The following is a 22,531-nucleotide window of genomic DNA, read 5'->3' on the forward strand; positions in this document are numbered from 1 at the left end:
TAAACATGATGGTTTTCAACAGCCACTGGGTCAACAAAGAAATCAAACAAGAAATTAAAAGCACTTTAAAATGAAAGAAAATCAAAATAGTTATCAGGAACTATAAGGAACACAAAAGTTGTATTAAGAAGGAATTTTATATTATCACTTTTTTATGACACAAGAAAAATCATAAATAAATATTTAACTATATAACTAAATCATTTGGAAAAATAACAATAAAATAAATGCAAAATTTAATAAAGGAATGAATAATAATAAAGTAAAAATAAATGAGATACAAAAAAATCAATGAAACTAAGACCTATATTTTTTAAAAACAGGAAGAGGTTAGATAAGTAAACACCAGAATAAGATGAAAAAGGAATAAGATAAAATTCAAGTCAATAAATAATTAAGAGAAGAAATCACAACAGATAACAGAAATATAAAGGAAAATAAGAGACTACTACGGATAACTGTATGCCAATAAATTTTATCTTGAAGAAATAAATAAAATTTTAATAAAATACACCCCTTCAAATTGAACCAAGTGGTAATCAAAAATATTAATCAATATTAATGAATTCTAAATATATTAATTAAGTCTGTAGCTGTACCTCACGGTGATTCATTTAAAAATAAATATGTATATATATATATATATATTTTTTTTTGCTTTTTGGGTCACTCCCAGCGATGCTCAGGGGTTACTCCTGGCTTTGCACTCAGGAATTACTCCTGGCAGTGCTCGGGGGACCATATGGGATGCTGGGGATCGAACCCGGGTCGGCTGCATGCAAGGCAAACGCCCTACCCACTGTGCTATCGCTCTGGCCCAAGTATATATAATTTTTTTTAAAAAAAATACTCTAAAACCACTCTATGGAATTTTGAAATTTTCTGATTTTAAAATAAACCTTTTCTGGATGCCCATCTATTGATGCTGGTGAATTCCTTCATTTGTTCTCAATATTTGTGGTACTATGAGAGATAAAATGCATTTCTCAGAGTTCTAGAAGGCCCGCAGTGATCCACTGTTTCTATTAATAAAATCCAGCTGGCTTTATTTTATTAAATGTATTTATTTATTTTATTACATTTTATTAAATGTAGTTTCCATTTTTATTTCAAAAATAAAATCAGGCTAATCCTCCATTATCTACAAAGACCAGCTTATAGAAAAGTTATTGAAAATATCATGTAACCAAAATATCCAGTCACTGTCATATCAGTCATCTCATAAGACAATGTTGTTAACCCCGTGCCAGAAGCCAGGAAAGCTATGCATTAATGTTGTACCAGTAATAGAGCATTTTTGACCACAAATGGTACAGAGCCTTTGTACAATAAAATGGTACAATAATACTGTACCCTGCTGTAATTCATGTACAGGGGGAAAAAAACAGAGTCATGGGCATAAAATTGATCTTTAAAATGTTTAAGCAATTCTTGCTTGCTTGCTTGCTTGCTTTTTCGCTTTTGGGGTCACGTCCAGATATGCTCAGGGGTTACTGCTGGCTCTGCACTAAGGAATTACTCCTGGCGGTGCTTGGGGGACCATATGGGATGCCAGGGATTGAACCTGGGTCGCCCACGTGCAAGGCAATCACCCTACCTGCTGTACTATTACTCATGCCCCAAACAATTCTTTCAAGGCATCTGTGGTTTCCATAAATCTTTCAAGACATTGGTACAATCTGGATTTTATTAATAGAAACACTGGATCACTGCAGGCCTTCTAGAACTCTGAGAAATACATTTTATCTCTCATAGAACCACACATAATGAAAACAAATGAAGGAATTCACCAGCATCAATAGATGGGCATCCAGAAAAGGCTTATTTTAAAATCAGAAAATTTCAAAATTCCATAGAGTGGTTTTAGAGTAACAATCCTCTTTATGTTTACTGAACACTAAAATCACTGGAAAAAAGAATAAATATATTGACAAAAGATTGAAGGGGGAAACTTTAAAAAATCAGTCAAACCAAAATAATGGACCTTAATAAAGAATGCAGTTGGAAAACTCAGCAGCAGAGTCGAAGAAACTAAAAATCAAATCAGTGACCTCAAAGGCAAGGCACATAACATCATAAATAATGAAGAGTTAATAGAAAATAGATTTTAGGCTTCCTCTTCAAGCTTGTGTTTTCTTTTGAACAAGTTTTGCTCTATATCTTTTTTGCTTGCCTCCTTTTACTCTGAAGAAGTCTGTGTTCTTGCTTAAAGGAATTGTGTCATTCAATAAAACTACCTTGCTCCACTAAAAAGAAATGAAAATTGATTTCTTTTTTAAAAAGAGTATCTAAGTGATATATTTTACATCAATAGGAAAAAATCTCAACATTATAAAAATTACAGAAAGAGAAATGCAGAAAGAACGGATGGCTGGTAGAACAAATAATTCCCGAGAACTTCCCCAGTCTGAAGAGGGAGAAATGTGCGTGAATCAAGGGGGTCAAAAGAATAACAAATAATACCAACAGAAGTAAAAAGATATATTGTAATCTAAGTGACAAGAATAAATTTTATAAGAACCTTTTCTATCCCCATACACAAAATATAATTCAAAATGAATTAGAAACCTCAATATCATACCTGATTTCATAAATCATATACTGGGAAATATAGACATAACCCTTCATGACATTGAATCTAGAAGCATCTTCAAGGACTCGGCAATGTTGACAAAGCAAACAGAAGCAAAGCAAATTTCGACTACTTGAAATTAAAAAGCTTTTGCATCCCCCAAAAATGACCAGAAAGAAAAGACACCTCACAGTCTGAGAGAAAGTACTTTCCCACTACTCTTCAGATAAAGGACCAATATCCAATATATATAAAAAAAAACAAATACTAACAAGGATAAAACATCAACCACCCCTATCAATATGGGAGCAGCAGATGAATCAAAGCTATTTTAGAGAAGACACACAGATGGTAATAGGTATATAGCTTTCATCACTCTCATAAGGAAATGCAAATAAAAACAATAAGAGATCACCTCACACCAATGAGTCTGGCACACATTAAAAAAGATCAAAAACAATCAGTATCAGTGTGAATGTGGAGAAAAGGCAACAATCCTCTATGCTGGTGTGAATGTCCACTGGTTTAACTCTTTTGTAAAACAGTCTGGACATACCTTGAAATGCTAAGGATTAGCATTTTACATGTCCCAGCAAATCTAAACCAAGGACCCAAAACCTCCATTCAGAAAGGGCATCCGTGCTCCTATGTCCATTGCATCAGTATTCACAGTACTCAAAATATGGAAAAACACAAGTGTCTAAGAACAGATGACTGAATGAAAAACAAAAAACAAAACCACTATGGTATAGATATGTAATGGAATTTTCCGTTATGTGGATAGAACATGTGTATCATTCTGAGTCATGTCAACCAGAAGTACAGGGACAGATGCATAATGATCTGCCTCATATGTGGCATATAAAGAAGCATAGTAAGGGGATAACAAATGGCCAATTACAATAGAATCTCAGAACTCCTGTACAGAACGAAGCTGACCTAGGCAGTGAAGTGAGTGTGGGTATAGAGGGAAGGAAGGGTAAAGGAGGTGAGTGAAGGGAAACTCTGAGACAATTACAGGAAAATGAATAGTCTCTTGCGTGAGTGTGTTGTTGTAATGTTGAACTCATTAATGTAGAACTATAAATCATGGTGATTGAAATTTTAAAAATTAAAACAATATTATAAATATAGAGCCAATATCATAATTATAAATCAAATAAAATTTTGCAAGAATTGGAGCTACAGGTTACTTAAACAGGTAAGAGTGGGGCTGGAGAGATAGTACTGGAATTAAAACACAGGTATATATTGTATTCAGTGAAGGCTAGTTAGATACCTACCTCACATGATCCCCAAAGAACCACTGGGAATAGACCTGGAGGCTCCCTGAGAATCATTGAATAGTGGCCCTGGAGGCTTTCAATAACCGTAAGGGGCCTGGGGAAATATTTTTCACAAAAGGGCAGCACAGAATCTTCAGATATTCACATAGAAGTCTTAGTTCAGTTGACCAAGAATCAAAGAATCACTCTTTTTTTTTTTTTTTTGCTTTTTGGGTCACACCCAGAGATGCTCAGGGGTTACTCCTGGCTTTGCACTCAGGAATTACTCCTGGCAGTGCTTGGGGGACCATAAGGGATGCCGGGGATCGAACCCGGGTCGGCCGCGTGCAAGGCAAACGCTCTACCCGCTATGCTATCGCTCCGGCCCCCCAAGAATCACTCTGAAGAGACTCCAGACCTCCTGAACAGCAAGGGGGAGTCCCAATCAATGAAGAGGAGGCCAGAAAGATGAAAAGACTCTCTGCTAAGGGTTAAGATATGTCACATAGTATATTTTTGAAAGGAAACTCTGTAATAAAAAAATGGAACAATACATTCACATAACTGAATGATAATGATCTATAACCAAGTATCTTCTACTGTGAAGGCTATTAATCATATTTAGGGGAATGATAACAATACTCTAAGATTAAAAAATATACAGCTGAGGGCACTTGTTTCATCTAAAAAAATCTCTGAAAGCAATATTGAACTGCCTCCTATAAAAAGCTAATGCCAAATAGTAAAAACAATCAAAATCCTCACAGAAGAATGAGAAAAATTTCTTTCTATCAATTATGTCCCTAATTCCCAATGAACTGAACTCTCCTATTAAAATACAGAGTGGCAGGATGGATTAGGAGACAAAATTCAACTCATAGCTGCTTACAAAATGTTAATTTTCATGGTGAACATGGGCTCAGGTAAAAAATTGGAAAACAATCATACTGCCAATAAATAGGAGAAAAAAATAAAATTACAGAGTTGGTTTCCTTATATCAGACCAAGTAGCAGTCATACAAAAAAAGTTTTGAGAAATTAGCAGACAATACATGCTGGTTAAGATATCAACAGACACCAAGAAAATTTTGAGCATCTTGAAGAGGCTTTTTATTCATAGTCAACCTCTACAAGACCCAAAATCATAAATGTGGAAAGTTAATGATGTACATAAAGTTAATTGATCATATTAATTATAAGAGAAATTCTATCTAAAATGGACAGATATATGATAATAGTGATCACAAGGGAACTTAAAATAAGATATTGAAAGTAAGGTGCCTTCTGTGTAATATAAAATAACAGAGTAGGAGACTAATACCCAAGAATAGTAGTATATAATACCAGGAGGTTGGCTCCATAGCTTGGAAGTTGGCCTCACAAGCTGGGGGAAAGTCATCCCAGATAGAGAAGGGGACACCAAGTAAAATGTGATTGGAGATCCCGAGCAGGAAGGGAGATGCACGCTGAAAGTAGACTAGAGACTGAACATGATGGCCACTCAATGCCCCTATTGCAAACCACAACAGCCAAAAGGAGAGAGAGAGAGAACAAATTGGAATGCCCTGCCACAGAGATGGGGTGGGGTGGGGGGATGGGATTGGGTGGTGGGAGTGATACTAGGTTCATTGGTGGTGGAGAATGGACACTGGTGGAGGGATGGGCTCTTGAACATTGCATGAGGGAAAAACAAGAACGAAAATGTGACTCACTAATTAAAAAATAAATAAATTTTTAAAAAAAGAAAGTAAGGTGCTTGTCTTACATGCAGCTGATCCAAGTTCGATCCCCAGCACCCTATATGACTCCCTGATTCCTGGCAGATATGATTCATGAATGGAGAGCAAGGAGTAAGCCCTGAGCACAGCTGGGCCTGGCTTAACCACCCCCATCCAAAAATAAAACATAACTTGCAGGCAAAAAATGTACACTTCTTATATTAAATTATGTATGTAATTTAGTTTTTAAAGTTAAATGGACTCAAATATTTTGTACAAAAAAGCTGTTGTGGAGTTTGTTTGTAGGGAGTGGTGAGGAAAGGAGAGAACTTTTCATTGTGCATTTGTTTAACTGTTCATTCAAAATAATGAGCTTCTATTTTGTAGTTTTTGTAAATTTTTAGAAAGTTTTTATTATATTGTTACAAATTTGTCTTTTGTAAATGGATAAACTGTAAACATTCTATTTATTATTATTATTATTCTTAATTTTATTTAATAATTCTAAATAAGAATGTTTCCTTGGAATGCTTGTCTGGAAGTAGTAATGCTTAAAGGAAAAACTTATGTCCAAGTTTGTCAAATTCTTTCTCTTCCTTTTCTTTTCTTTCATTTATAAGGGATTTTGTTTCTCTGTAGAATGAGATGGCAGTAACAATGTCTGTTTCTTTTTTGCTCAATTTACATTGCCACCTCCTGCAGTGCTGAACAGGGTTGTAATCTACACTGATCTTTCAACTCTACTGCTCTTAGTTTCTATTCCCTTGTTCTCATTTCTTTTTTGCCACAATTTTTCTTTATGCAAATTGTAATTCAGCAATAAATGGACTGAAAGGTCAGAGGTAAAGAAAATTCTATTGTGAAACCATTAGAGTTAAATTTAATAATTTTGGTATTGTTGTCCATTAATTTTCCTTTCTGATTTCTTTGTATTGCTCACTAATTTGTAGGCAAAAAGTATCAATGAACTTCTATGCTAAGTTGGCATTAGAATTGGAATTAACACAGAAGTCCTTTAATAGCAATAATTCAAATCACTAAAGTTGCTCTGTGATTCATAGCTTTTAGCTAGTTTCATCTTTCAATGTATGCTAACTTTAACACACCGTAACGCTTAGAAATATTTCACATTTTTGTCAGGGAATCCCCATAATTTTTTTGATGACACAGGAAATACCATATATATGGATACATATTGCATATATATGTACATATATACATACATATATATATATAAATGCGGGTGATTTAATTCATGCATTTAGAAATGAATTCCTCGGTTCCCTTTTCCCCCATTTACTTGCATATTGTTTAAAATCATACAGAAGTATTTTTTTCAGTGGTTGGCCCATTTACCTCCATATACAATAAGCATTTACTTCAAAAACATAGATAAGAGCTAATTTCTGTTGTAATGATGATATGGCAATTCTTTATTTCTAAGATTGTCTACTTGGAAATACTCTGTCTTGATAAAGTGTGCACCTTTTTGGTTGAGAAATATGTTCACTGATATGTAATTTAGATCCACTATTTTTGAAGAGAGAAAGTGGGCAAAAATAAGACCTTTTTATTAGCCCCAACAATACTACATTCTTCCTGGCTTTCACTATTCCCTAAAGGGCACAGGCATAAGATTAGTTTAACCACCACCTCTCGTACCATTCACCTACTTAAAGTGGCTCTCACTGTGGATTTTCCAAGTTTCCTATCCAAACCCTAATTTTGATGCTGGAAATCCTAATGCGACTAAATTTTTTAATCATGTTTCTTAAGACATTCATTCTATGTAAACATTCAAATATATTTTAATCATTACCATTTATACATATGCTTTACAGTATGTTAAATGTGTTACTGAGCTTTGTATTATTATTATTTGTATTTTATTATCTATTATTTTTATGTATTTGTATTAAATTGAGGTATGATTAATTTAAAACACCTTAGAGAGACTTATGATCGACACTTAAAGGTAGAAATACAAGGAATAATAAAAATGGAAATAGGAAACAACTATTATTAACTCAGATAATGTTTATTAATACATATGGGGAGCTTCTACATCTATCCACAAGTGAACTGGTGCTAACGAACACACAAAATCCACTAGTTTTTTTAATTATTTATCTTTTATCATTTGCATATTGTTTATGAATTAACGGTCTTTACTTTTGTCAAACACCATTTTAGTTTTAAATTTGGATTATAAATTGTTTCTATTACTATGTATCAAAATAAGATAAAATAATTAGAATACTAGCATTCTTATATAATATATACTTTTGTATGGCAACATATACATTTTAAATTCATGCATTCTAACATTGATAATATTTTTTTCATTTATGCAGTAAACAGGACTTTGAATCTACAGATGAGGTAAGAACTAAAACCATTGAAAATTAATTTGTTGACAAGTAGATTATTATATTTGAACTCAATATTATTTTAGCTTGGAAACTTCATTAGACTTAAAGAACTGAGTAGTGATAGAAATGATCTCTTTGTATTTACAATGATATAATCATTGAGTATCTTTTAATGACTGCAACATAAATATTCATTTACCAAAAAACTTATGTCATTTTATTATTTAAATTTTCTGCTTTCAGAAAATTTAAACTTTCATTAACCATATACATACACTGATTTGGAAAACTGAACTATATATAAAATAAATAAGCAATAAATTTATTTAATTTTACACTTTTCCAGAGGTCCTGCAACTTCTCACTTGTTCTCTCTTTGTTATTGAGTCACTATGATTCGCAATACCGCTAATGCTGGTGTCCGTGTACATATTTCTATTAAATTTATTTCAATATTTTCAAAAACCTTGCATGTTCCATGAGATATAGTAATTTAGTAAGTTTTAAGCAATTTAATAAATTTTTAAGTGTTCTTTTATAGATGCATATCTTTATATTAACACTTAACAAAATATATCATCAAATAAGAAATAACTCAGAGCAATATGAAAGTATAGCTCTTTTGGGTTACCTTTTATTTTGAGGGGTTGGGGGCAGTGCTCAGAGCTTAATCCTGGCTCTGTGCTCAGGGGTCACTGCTGGAGGATTCCAAGGATCATATGCAATGCTGAGGATCAAACTTGTCTGTCATATGCAGGACAAGTGACGTTACCCTTGTTATTTCTCTCTGACGCCTCTTTTGTATTAACAACAATTTTCAATGTATTTATGCACTATATTTATTAAAATAGTTTAGTGAGTCTGAAATTTTCTTTAAGAACTACGCACCTCAGGGGCCGGAGAGAGTAGAGCAGGTAGGGTGCTGGCCTTGCACGTACCTAACTCTGATTTGTGCCCTGCCATCCTATACAGTCCCCGTTGCATGTCCAGGAGTAATTCCAGAATTCAGAGCTGGAATTGAGTACCACCAAGTGTCGCCCAAAGACCCACCCTGAGTACCACCAAGTGTCGCCCAAAGATCCACCCCCAAAAAGTACTGACTTAAGCATCTCACTTAAAATTAGTTGAAGCTATTCCGTGTTGCTGTAGCAATATTATATTTCAAAAGTTACCAAAGTTCTATAGAAATTATAAATACCACTAGTTTTATTTTCCCAGATTCTCATTTTAAATATCAGCTCCTAAAATGTCATATTTTAGAGAGAGGAGGGGGGAAGAAAAGTGCCTGCCTCACCTGCAGGCGGTGAGGGTGGGGGATGGGAAGGAAACTGGGGGCACTGGTAGTGGGAAATATGTGCTGTGAAGGGACAGGTGTTGGAAAATTGTAGACTAAAACTCAATTATTAACAACTTTGTAACTGTGTATCTCACTGCGAATCAACTTTTAAAAATCCAATGGAAAGACAAGTGACTTTAACTTCCAAGGCAATTTTTATTTTATAAGGCTTCTTTTTTAATTTTTTTTTTAAATTTTATTGAATCACTGTGAGATAGTTACAAGCTTTCATGTTTGGGTTACAATCTCACAATGATCAAACATCCATCCCTCCACCAGTGCACATTCCCCACCACCAATATCCCGGGTTTACCCCCTCCTTTCCCACCCTCCCCCTGGCTCTATGGCAGACAATATTCCCCATACTCTCTCTCTACTTTTGGGCATTATAGCTTGCAACACAGACACTGAGAGGTCATCATGTTTGGTCCATTTTCTACTTTCGGAATGCATCTCCCATCCCAACTGGTTCCTCCAGCCATCATTTTCTTAGTGATCCCTTCTCTATTCCATCTGCCTTCTCCCCTCCGCTCATGAAGCATGCTTCCAGCTATGGGGCAATCCCCCTGGCCCATTTTATAAGGCTTCTTTAGACGCTCTCAATGGCTTACTCGCACACGAGTTAAGTGGCACTGGAGAAGTGTTTCAGCAGGTTCTTGGTTAATCCGAGCAGGATGGAAGGGAAGGTAGACATGGCATGAGCAGAGCGGCACAGTGAAATAAATAAATATAAAATTAAGTAAAATGTCATATTTACAATTCAACAAAACTTTAGTTTTTGAAAGATGGGCTGACATATAACTAATGATATTTAAGATACTATCGTTTTGGCTTTTAAATTGCTCTTTAAAATAAAATTTAACATCTGTTTGGTTGCACAAAGTTTTGTCTAAAATTTCTGATTATTTTTATGGTGTATGTAGTATAACATTTTTAAAATAAGATCTAATAAACCTAGAAATTAATTTTGTAGCAACTATTAAAATTACCTTTTAATTAAAAAATTAAATCCATTAATATAAAACTTAAAATATTAATGTGTACCTACTCAATTGATAATTCTCTCTTTTTATACAGTCAGAAGACATTGAATCATTGATTCCTAAAGAGTTGTCACAGTTCACAAGACAGCAAATTCGCTATATTTTGCAGGTGAGATGGGGTTAGGAGTGGGCATGAAATCAATACTAATAAATATCTAGCCTCGAATACTTTCTTTCATTAACAGGAAGCTCCAAATAGGCATTAAGTTTCACGTGATTTTATTACACTTTTATTAAACAAAAGTTGTATTATGGCTTAATCAGATTACTAGTATTGAATGAATGGTATTCAGGAAAGCATTCTAAAAGAATTTTCCTTTTTTTTTGGGGGGGTGCTGGAGCAATAGCACAGCGGGTAGGGCATTTGCCTTGCACGTGGCCGACCTGGGTTCGATTCCCAGCATCCCATATGGTCCCCTGAGCGCTGCCAGGAGTAACTCCTGAGTGCAAAGCCAGGAGCTAACCCCTGTGCATTGCCAGGTGTGACCCAAAAAGCAAAAAAAAAAAAAAAAAGAATTTTCCTTTTTTTTAATAAATCCTTTATTAGTGAAACACCATATGGTACAGTTACAGACTTACAAACTTGCGTGCTTGCATTTCAGTTATACAATGATCGAGTGCCCATCCCTCCACCAGTACCCATTCTCCACCACCGATGGTCCCAGTATCCCTCCCACCACTCCCAGGCCATCCACTGCCTCCCACCCCACCCTCCGCCTATGTGGCAGAACATTCCCTTCTTTTAAAATTTTTTAATGAATCACCATGAGGTACAGTTACAGACTTACAAACTTTTATGCTTACGTTTCAGTCATACAATGATCGAGTAACCATCCCTCCATCAGTGCCCATTCTCCCCCACCAATGTTCCCAGGCATCCCTCTCACCACTCCTGCCCCATCCCACCTCTGTGGCAGGAGCATCCCCCTTTACTCTCTCTTCCTTTGGGTGTTGTGGTTTTCAATTCAGGCATTAAGTGGCCATCATGTTCAGTCTGTAGCCTACATTGAGCACACATCTCCCATCCCGAGTGGGCCCTCCAAGCGTCCTTTACTTGGTGGTCCCTTCTCCATCTGAGCTGCCTTCCCCCCACCCCCCCCACGTGAGGCAGCCTTTCAAGCCATAGAGGATTCCTTCTGGTCCTTATCTCTACTATTCTTGGGTGTTAATCTCTCATTCTGTTAATTTATATTCCACAAATGAGTGCAGTCCTTCTATGTCTGTCCCTCTCTCTCTGATTCATTTCACTTAGCAGGATACTCTCCATGTTGATGCACTTATTTGCTAATTTCATGACTTCGTCTTTTCTAACAGCAGCATAGTATTCCATTGTGTATGTGTACCAAAGTTTCTTTAACCAGTCATCTGTTCTTGGACACTTGGTTTTTTTCCAGATTCTGGCTATTGTAACAGAATGCCTTTGGATGTTTGTTGCTACCTTGCCATGTATCTCAAAGCCCCATATATGAGAGAAATTATTCTATATCTCTGTCCCTTTCCACTCGCTGACTCTTTGAGCATGATAACCTCTACTTTCATCCATATTCCTGAAAATTATATGAGTTTGCTATTACAGCTCTATAGTATTCCACTTTGGGGTGGGTAATGCATAAACTGGCTGGCTGAGGTCAGGGAGAAAACATGCAGATGAGTTGCTATATGCTCTGGGAGATCCACAGGCTACTGTTTATGAGGGAATAGCTTGCTATAAGTGACATGTGGGTCTGTTAGAAGCAAGGTGGTTTTATCTTATTTCTCTGCTCTGAGATATCTCAAATATTTGCCAAGAGTGGATGATGTTACTCTCAGATTTTTCCCTGGGATGGGGATATATTTGTTATGATGATCCAGAACAAAAAATGATTTCCAGGGGCTGGAGCGATAGCACAGCAGGTAGGGCGTTTGCCTTGTACGCGGCCGACCCGGGTTCAAATCCCAGCATCCCATATGGTCCCCTGAGCACCACCAGGAGTAATTCCTGAGTGCAGAGCCAGGAGTAACCCCTGTGCATCGCCAGGTGTGACCCAAAAAGCAAAAAAAAAAAAGTTTAAAAAATTTAAAAAAAAATGATTTCCATATTGTAAAATCTCATCTACATTATGATAGGTCTAGAGGAAATGGGCACTCTGGTGGATGGAGTGGTTTGGAACTTTGTACCCATAATAATAGTAGCACTGTAGCACTGTCTTCCCATTGATCATTGATTTTGCTCAAGTGGGCACCAGTAACGTCTCTATTGTGAGACTTTTTATTACTGTTTTTGGCATATCGAATAGCCATGGGTAGCTTGCCAGGCTCTGCCGTGCGGGCTGGATATTCTCAGTAGCTTGCTGGGCTCTCTGAGAGGGAAGGAGGAATCAAACCTGGGTAAGCCATGTGTAAGACAAATGCCCTACTCGCTGTGCTATTGTTCCAGTCCATACTAATAGTATTGTAAATAATGGAGCTTAAAATTAAAAATAAAATAAAAAGAAGCCTCTAGAATTGTGCAGCACTTGACTCAGACCCCCGTTTAAGTCCTATAGTTTATTATCTTCTGATCTCTTTCTCAACACAGATAACCTGGGTTTGATCCTTAGCACCCCATATGGTCCTTCAAGCCCCACCATGAGTGATCCTTGAGTAGAGACCCAGGAGTAAGCCCTGAACACAGCCTGGTGTTACCCAAAGAACAAAGTTGCATCTCTCCACTATACTTTCTTTTTTTGTTGTTAATGTTTTTAAAATTTTCTATTGAAACACCATGAGATACACAGTTACAAAGCTATTCATGATCAGGTTTCATTAGTACAATGTTCCAACACCCATACCTTCACCAGTGTACATTTCCAACCATCAGTGTCACCAGTTTACCTTGCATTATGCCTCCCTCCGTCTGTCTCTATGGCAGGCACTTTCCTTCTCTCTCTTTACTTTGGACATTATGGTTTGCAACAGAGAGATACTTAGAGGTTATAATGTTTGTTCCTTTACCTACATTCATCACGCAGTTCTCCATAGTAATTATTTTTTTCCCTGTGGTATTTGGATAAAATAAAGTCATCATCTAAAAGTTCTTGTCTTGCTTGGATTCCAAGCAAATTGAGCAAACTTTTCTAGCCATTTCCTTTTGATCTCTAGAAATATTGGTATGTGTAGGGTAAGTGTTTCTCCTACATTAGTTTGTGATTATGTGAATAGTTTTTTTTAACAAATAAACTCATATCTGTGTTGTTTCTTAGGTCGCGTGATTCCTAAATACATTTTATTCTCTTTTGCCTTTCAAATGCTATTGCGTTCATCTTCTAAGTTTGTTTTATATATTGCACCTGTGGCTTTTTAGTTATACTGAGGGGGAGGGAAAAATACTTTCTAGAAGTGGAAGTTATTGTCATTTTTCTTAAAAGAAAATAGTTAAACCTAGTGAAAAGGTTTTCCTCCTTCTGCTCTAAATTCCGACATATTTTATTTACTTCAAAATTAAGCATAATGAGTGTTATATTTTTCTCACCTCAGATGAACTTAATTTATTGTGCAATGCACTTAGTATCACTATATTATTTGAAGGTTGAATGCTCTTCTCTTCTAATTGTAATAAATTAAAAGTAAATTGTATTATTCACAAAAGATTTCTGTTGTGAAAACATGATATAACATAGAAAAATAATAGACACTTCTATTCAAGTAGCTATGATGTCTTATGAAACAGTCTTTGGATTGTTTATGTATGTTATTGATAATAAACCCTAAATTATCAGCCCAATATTGCAATATTAGAAATAATACAATAAGTTTGCTTAAAATAATACAAAAATAAGACTTACTATTACGTGTATTGAGTTTTTATGTCTGTAAAAAAATACTCATCAAACTTTTTCTTCCTCCAGATGAGGAGCATGTCTGACAAGTCACTCCGGCTAGTTCTGTCTACATTCAGCAATATACGAGAGGAGCTTGGACATCTTCAAGATGATTTGACAGTAACATATTTTTATTAATTTTGTTTCCAAGACCTTGCTAGTTACTAGTTTCCTGACTTAGATATAAAATCATTTAGTGTACCTTTTATTTTTATTTTTTTAAATTCTTTTATTGATTCACCATGTGGAAAGTTACAAAGCTTTCAGGTTTAAGTCTCAGTTATACAATGCTCAAACACCCATCCCTTCACCAGCGCACATATTCCACCTTAGTGTACCTTTTAAAAAATTAAACACATAAGTCAATATTATGCTTACTGGATATAATTATTTTCTTTAAACAGATCATCAGGGTTTGTTGAGGATAAAAGAATTATCCAGTATAAAAATGAAAGCATTTTGAATATTCAGTTGTGTGTTTTTTAGTTTACCTTACCAGTAGCACTGCACTGTCATAGCCCTGTTGTCCCATTGTTTATTGGTTTTGCTCAAGCGGGCACCAGTAACGTCTCCCTTGTGAGACTTGTTGTTACTGTTTTTGGCATATCGGATATGCCACGAGTAGCTTGTCAGGCCTCTGCCATGTGGGCAGGATGCTCTTGGTAGCTTGCCGTGCTCTCAAAGACGGATGGAGGAATCGAACCCAGGTCTGTCACATGCAAGGCAAATGCCCTACCCACTGTGCTATGGCACCAGTCCACCTGTAAGGTAATTTAATGCTTATAGCCAAGTTTAAAGTTCATTGAACCTTGAAAATTAGAATATTTTCACTGATTGAACAGGAATTTCCTCCTTTTCTCTAAAAATAACAAGCATTCTGAATTATTAGAGAATTTAATCATTTCAATTTTCTATTTTAATTGACATCCTTGATGCTATCAGCTACATACATTCAGAATTCTTTGTATGCAATGAATAACTCCTTAGGAACTTTAGTTTGCTACTGTTCTTACTAATTTCTGATGAACATATTTAGGCTCTAATTTGGAAATTCTCCACATGCTAAGATTAGCAAAAAATCTTTATATATTGGAGCAAAACATCAGACAGCTTCAGAAGGCTTTTCTTCAATGCCCTTAGAATTAGTCAATCCATCAGAATGTCTCCTTAAATGACAGCTTCAAATGTTTAATGTTTTTCTATCCCATTTTATGCTCAACCTTAAAGAAGTGACTTATTAAACATCAGCAAATTTTAAAGAACTTATGTAAACTTTCCAATGTATACAAGTCTTTATACTGTGGGACAATTGAAAGTTTCTGTAATTTTGATTCTTAAAAAATAAATTCTTCTAGTCACTGGAAAATGACAAAATAAGACTTGAAAAAGACTTGACATTCAAAGAAGCTCAAATAAAAGAGTATGAAGAACTCGTGGCATCAGTGAGAGCAAATAATCGCCAGCAACAGGTAATTTCATGCTTTTAGTGATGATAAAATAGGTATATTTTCATATTTGCAATTATTAACACACTATGGTTACACAATGTAGACACAAGTCAGTAGTATTAAAATGTAATCGAAAAATGTCTTCGTATTAGAATTGAGTGGTTGTGGGTATCTCCTGTGACTGAAAGCTTTCAAAGCAAAGCATAACTTTATGGATATTATATAAAAGTTACATATATTGGAAGTCCACTTCAAACAAGAATAAATGCTTCATAGTAATTTCTAGGTTTTTCTAGAGAGGAAGTTTTCATTTCCTGAAAAATGAAGACAAAAATTTATGAAAGCTAAAAATAAATCTATTGCTTAGCAAGAATTGCATAAATTTAAGGTGTGTTCATTTAACCACAGAATCCATTAATTGACAGTGATCATTAATTAATCAATGATAAATATTGTTTTGGATATTAAAACATTTGTACAATAAAAATAAATGAATAAAATCTTGACATGTACTCCAGATATCTGAGCAGAAAGATTCTTTTTTTTTATAGTTACAAACTTATGAACTTTCATGTTTGCATTTCAGTCATACAGTGATCATTTACCCATCCCTCCACCAGTGCCCATTCTCCTCCACCTGATTCCAGTATCCCTTCAACCATCCCCACCCCATACTCCACCACCCCACCCTGCCTCCTCAGCAGGGCATTCCCTTTTGTTTTCTCTCCTTTTGGGTGTTTTAGTTTGCAATAGAGGTATTGAGTGATCTTCATGTTCGTTCTATAGTCTACTTTTGGCACGCATCTTTCAACCTGAATGGGTCCTCCCAACATCCTCTATTTGGTGTTCCCTTCTCTATCTCTGCTGCCTTTACTCCTAGTATGTGAGGCCAGTTTCCAAGCTTAGTGGCATACCTCCTGGTCCTTGTCTCTACTACTCTTGGGCATTAGTCTCCCATTCTCTTACTTTATATTCCACAGATAAGTGCAATCTTTTTTTTTCTTTTTGGGTCACACCCGATGATGCACAGGGGTTACTCCTGGCTCTGCTCTCAGGAATTACCCCTGGCGATGCTCAGGGGACCATATGGGATGCTGGGTATCGAACTTGGGTTGGCCGCGTGCAAGGCAAACGCCCTACCCACTGTGCTATCGCTCCAGCCCCGATAAGTGCAATCTTTCTACGTCTGTCTCTTTCTTTTTTTTAACTTTCATGTTTGCATTTTTTTTAATTTAGTGAGTCACAGTGAGGGTACATTTACAGATTCATATATTTCGTGCTTGTTTTTCCCTCATGCAGTGTTCGGGAGCCCGTCCCTCCACCAGTGTCCATTCTCCACCACCAATGAACCCAGTATCCCTCCCACCCTGTCTCTCTCTTTCTGACTCATTTTACTTAACATACTTTCCATGTTGATCCACTTATATGCAAATTTCATGACTTCATCATTTCTAACAACTGCACAGTATTCCATTGTGTAGATATATTAAAGTTTCTTTAACCAGTCATCTGCTTTTTGGGCACTCCAGTTTTTTCCAGATTTTGGCTATTGTAAACAGTGCTGCAATGAACATACAAATGCAGATGTCATTTCTACTATACCTTTTTGCCTTTCTGGCATTTATTCCCAGGAGTGGTATAACTGGGTTAAATGGGAGCTCAATTTCTAATTTTTTGAAAATCATCCATATTGTTTTCGAAAGGGGCTGAACCATTTGCCATTCTCAACAACAGTGAAGGAGAGTCCCGTCCTACCCACATCCGCACCAACACCAGTTGCTTTTGTTCTTTTGGATGTGGGCCAGTCTCTGTGGTGTGAAATTATATCTCATTATTGTTTTAATCTGCATCTCCCTGATGATTAGTGATGTAGAGCATTTTCTCATGTGTCTTTTATCCATTTGGATTTCTTCTTTGAGAAAATTTCTGTTCATTTTCACACCTCATTTTCTGATGGGGTTGTATGTTTTCTTCTTGTGAAGTTTAACCAGTGCCTTGCAAATCCTTGATATCAACCCCTTATCAGATGTGTATTGGGTGAATGTCCTTTCCCATTCTGTAGACTGCCTTTGTATTTTGGTCACTGTTTCTTTTGAGGTACAGAAGCTTCTTAGTTTAAGATAGTTCAATTTGCTTGTCTCTGTTTTCACTTGCTTGACCAGTGGTGTGTCATGTTTGAAAATACCTTTAGCTTCAATGTCCTGGAGGGTTTTGCCAACCTTTCCTTCCATGTATCTTATGGATTCTGGTCTAATGTTGAAATCTTTAATCCACTTTGACCTGACTTTTGTACATGGTGTTAGGTTGAGATCTGAGCCCATTTTTTGCATGTAGCTGTCCAGTTTTGCCAGTACCATTTGTTGAAGAAGATTTCCTTGCTCCACTTCACATTTCTTGCTGCCTTATCAAAGATTAGATGGTTATATATTTGAGGGTGTATGCCAGGATATTCAACCCTGTTCCATTGGTCTGCGGCTCTGCCTTTGTTCCAGTATCATGCTGTTTTAATTATTTCTGCTTTGTAGTAGAGATTAAGGTTAGGGAGGGTGATTCCTCCCATTTTCTTTTTCCCAAGAGTTGCTTTAGCTATTCGTGGGGGCTTATTGTTCCATATGAATTGCAGGAGTGTTTGCTCCATTTCTTTGAAGAATGTCGTGGGTATCCTTATAGGGATCAAATTGAATGTGTCCAATGCTTTGGGGAGTATTGCCATTTTGACAATGTTAATTCTCCCAATCCATGAGCAGGGGATATCTTTCCATTTTCTCATGTCCTCTTTTACTTCTTGAAGTACTGTTTTGTAGTTTTCTTTGTAGAAGTCCTTTACCTCCTTAGTTAAGCTGATTCAGAGGTACTTGATTTTCTGAGGCACGACTGTGAATAGGATTGCTTTTTCATGTCACTTTCTTCTCTCTCATTATTTGCATATAGGAAAGCCATGGACTTTTGTGTATTGATTTTATAGCCTGTAACTTTACTTTATACAAATCTATTGTCTTTAGAAGTTTATTGGTAGAGGTTTTAGGTGAGCAGAAAGATTCTTAAGAAATAATGAAGTCTTATTCCTTCCTAATATTTCCTCAAAGAATGGTCCTAAAATTTGCCGAGTTTCCAGTTGTCACATAATCATTTTGAAGCCTATTAATTGACAGAATACAAGATAATATTGTTAAAGTGTCACAATAATTAGATTGTGCAATTGTTAAATAAAATATTATTAGTCTTGATTACTTCACTCTTGGAATAGCTAGCAAGACTATGTGTAAGGATCTAATATCTTGCTAAGCTAATTTAATTTAATGCTTAAGGTAAAGAAATATTGCATTGAAAAATAATTGCTTTATTTCACTGGATGAATCGACTAGAAAAACCTTTCTCCCCTAAAACTACAATCCAATTATCTAGTTTATTTTTCTTCCTTATAGAAAGGACTTCAAGATATGACCTCGAAATGCCAGATGTTGGAAGAAAACAATCTCTCTCTTAGACATACATTGTCAGACATGGAATACAGACTAAAAGAACTGGAATACTGTAAATGTAATTTGGAAAAAGAGAATAAGAATCTTAGAATACAGGTATTAAATTTTTGTTTTAAATGTTTTCACTCTAGTTATATCACTGTTAGCCTATTCTTGGCAAGATTACAGAGATATTTACTTATGTTTATGGACTGCTTTCTCATCTCAGTTCCATTTCAGGTCTTCTCTCATTGCTCTTTGAATTGTATAATTAATAAAAATTACTCTAATTACTAAAGCACCCCTTTTAATCATGTGGCTTTCAGAAAATAGTAAGTCTTGTCATATGATATCTCTGTTGATAACAATTAAAGAACAGAAATTATTTTGTTTCATGTAGATTTCTGAGACATGCACAGGTCCAATGATGCAGGCTAAAATGGATGACATTGGGAACCACTACATGGAAATGGTAAAAAGCTTAAGAATGGAGAAAGAGAGAGAGATCTGCAAGCTAAGGGTATGTTAATTATATAAATATACCAATCGATACAAGCTTTTTTTATTGACTTGCTGTGAGATACACAAGTTACAAGGTTGTTCATGATCAGGTTTCAGTCATGCGATGTTCCAAAGCCCATCCCCACCAGTGTACATTCCCCACCGCCAATGTTCCCAGTTTCCCTCCTGCCACCCTCCGACCGCCACTCAGCCTGTCTCTATGGCAGGCACTTTCCTTCTTTCCTTCTCTCTCTCTCTCTCTCTCTCTCTCTCTCTCTCTCTCTCCCCTTTTGGGCATTATGGTTTGCAATACAGATACTTAGAGGTTATCATGTCAACACAAACTTTAAATGAAAAATAATGGTTTCAAATATAAAGTCCAAGGGAAAATCACCTAAAGGCATAGTTTTATTAAAATGCAATAAAGCTTTTGCTTAAATTTGTTTCAGTGTGTAGAATATTCCTAAGCTATTTTCTACTTTAGCATAATATAGTGTATTCTAGATTATATTATAGTTTAGAACATAAAGATATTAATGTCTGTTTTATTTTCAACTTTATTCAATTTTAGTTGTGAGAGGAACTCTTTATGTTTACTAATGCCTGCCTATGAAGGCAAGAGAAACCTTTTAGATTCTCCAGCAAAACCAGAGTTGATTCTAAAACTTTCCCTGATACTTTGAAGAATGGTACATAGTAAGAACTTTCTCAATCACAATGCAGTGTTGAATTATGTATTCACAATTAGTATTAAAATTATACAGCTATTTGGATAAATAAGCATGCATTCCCATATGTTGTTATTCAAGGTTATATTGACTAACCGATAATTAACCCAAAAATTGACAAAACCTTAATTTATTGGATCTTATGTGCAGTAAAATACACTTAAATATTTGCTGGGCCAAATTTAACAAATATTTTTCTCTCCAAATAACAGTAAACAATGTTTACCAAAAAACAAAAGGAAGAGCATATAATTTACTTAAAATTTATTGATTTTCTACCACCTTTCTTCCACTGATTTATCCTGTAGCCACTGTGCTGCTTGTCAGTGCTGTGATAGTGTCTGCATATCATTTACCTGTTTTATAAATTATAATCAAGTTCCAGAGAGATAATATAGGGGTTAAGGCACTTACCTTTCACCAGGCAAAACCTGGCTTGATCCCGAGCATTGCAAATGTTCACTGAAGCATCACTACAATGATCCCTTAGCACAAAGCCAGAAGAAAGACCTGTGCTCTGTCAGATGTGATCCAAACCCAAATAAATAAATAAATAAAGTGAGGAAAATAATATTTATCTCATTGGGCTGATATGAAGCCTTAATTTGTTCATGCTGGAGAAATATTTTGTGAAATATAAATAATGATACAATATTACTTATTGAGTTTTACTTAATGAGCATTTAAAGAAAATCAAATCACACATTTTCTTATCTTTAATTAGTGTGTTGTAAGACTTTTTTCTTAGGAAATAACTAAACCAAAATAGTAAAGGTGCATTTTAAAAACTGAGAAATTACTCATTAACACTTTAATCCATTTTACATTATAAAATTATGAGTGATTTAGCTATTGATATTTAACTCTTCATTCAATAACTGGCATTTAACTTTATGTTATAAAAACTATTAAAATCAGTTACATGTTATAATTGAGAATTATAATAATTATTATTTCCATTTATATATATATAGACTCAGTTGAATCAGTACCAAAAAGATATTTCAAGAAGAGAAGGAAGTTGCAGTGACTTCCAATTCAAACTTCATGAACTGACAAGCTTGTTGGAAGAGAAGGATTCCCTTATAAAGCGTCAGTCAGAGGTAAGGAAGGAAGGAATACATAAGAGCAATACAACTTAGTTCTGTAAGATAAATACTTCCCTTGATCCAGAAAAATGCATCTTTTCAAAATTTACACTCATGAAATAGCATGTTTTGTAAAATGTTCATATTTCAGAAGAAATAATTTAAAATGAAAGTAAAAATTGAAGCAAGCACTAGGTGCATTTTAAGAAACTGATTATATGTCTCACTAGCAGTGAAACTTCCAGTGAGATGGTAAGATCTGTACTAGGTTAACAGCTTTGTCAAGGGAGTATTTCTCATTATTTTCTGTGGCTAATATTGTATTACTATTTTGAACAATAAAACTTCTCATGAAATTTAATAATAAACTTTATCTTAGAAAATAATACTTATAGTGTCCATACTGCTTTTCTAGGACTATAATTATCTTGAAAGACATATTTATTGTCATGTTATAATCTCATGTAATAATGCAAATGTAAAATTCTATGACAGTGGATTCCTGAAAAAGCATATAATGTAATTTGTTACATAGCACGAAGCAAAAATATGTGGTATTTAATAAGTGGGATTAGAAAATTCTCACATAAAGGACAAAATGGAAGGAAGGGAGCAAAACAATGTATTAGTAATATTGTTAAATTATGAAACCTACTTCCCTCATGATTCTAATCTTTTCTAAAACTTGTTATCTTTAAGGAACTCTCGAAATTGAGACAAGAAATATATTCATCTCATAATCAACACTCCAGTGGTGGAAGGACTACTATTACAACTAAAAAGTAATATATTTTCATAACACTTGAATGTCCAAATTATAGTATGTTTAATAGATTGATACATTATCTGGATAGAATTTTGTATTTTCTGAAAGCCAATGATTCTATTTAAGAATGAATATTCACAAAGGTCATAGTTATTATGTTCAGTTAACTTGGAGCTTCCCCTAGTGTTAAGAGAAAAGAAGCAAAGCTCAGCGAAAGGGACCAGAACGCTGGTACCAGAAATAACCTGCTAAGGTGGGAGGGTACTGATCAAAACTGATTTATAGATTTATAAATTTATAGATTTATAAATCGATTTATGCTCTATACCATAATCTACTGAGTTTAAAACAAACTCGGGTGCACTGGACTTAATCTCCAACCAAAGATGGAACA

At 35.1% G+C, this 22,531-nt stretch overlaps 1 protein-coding gene across 1 annotated transcript in view; it reads left to right on the top strand.

Moving 5' to 3' along the window:
- Positions 1-22,531, top strand: part of POF1B (POF1B actin binding protein) — a 108,569-nt gene that overhangs the window by 62,922 nt on the left and 23,116 nt on the right. The window contains exons 7-14 of the mRNA XM_055122301.1: positions 7,910-7,937; positions 10,341-10,415; positions 14,173-14,265; positions 15,501-15,614; positions 19,019-19,171; positions 19,455-19,574; positions 21,258-21,386; positions 22,071-22,153. Coding sequence (XP_054978276.1) covers positions 7,910-7,937; positions 10,341-10,415; positions 14,173-14,265; positions 15,501-15,614; positions 19,019-19,171; positions 19,455-19,574; positions 21,258-21,386; positions 22,071-22,153 — 795 coding nt within the window. The remainder of the gene's footprint in view (positions 1-7,909; positions 7,938-10,340; positions 10,416-14,172; positions 14,266-15,500; positions 15,615-19,018; positions 19,172-19,454; positions 19,575-21,257; positions 21,387-22,070; positions 22,154-22,531) is intronic.

The sequence above is a fragment of the Sorex araneus genome, chromosome X (assembly GCF_027595985.1).
Source record: "Sorex araneus isolate mSorAra2 chromosome X, mSorAra2.pri, whole genome shotgun sequence".
Lineage (NCBI taxonomy): Eukaryota > Metazoa > Chordata > Mammalia > Eulipotyphla > Soricidae > Sorex > Sorex araneus.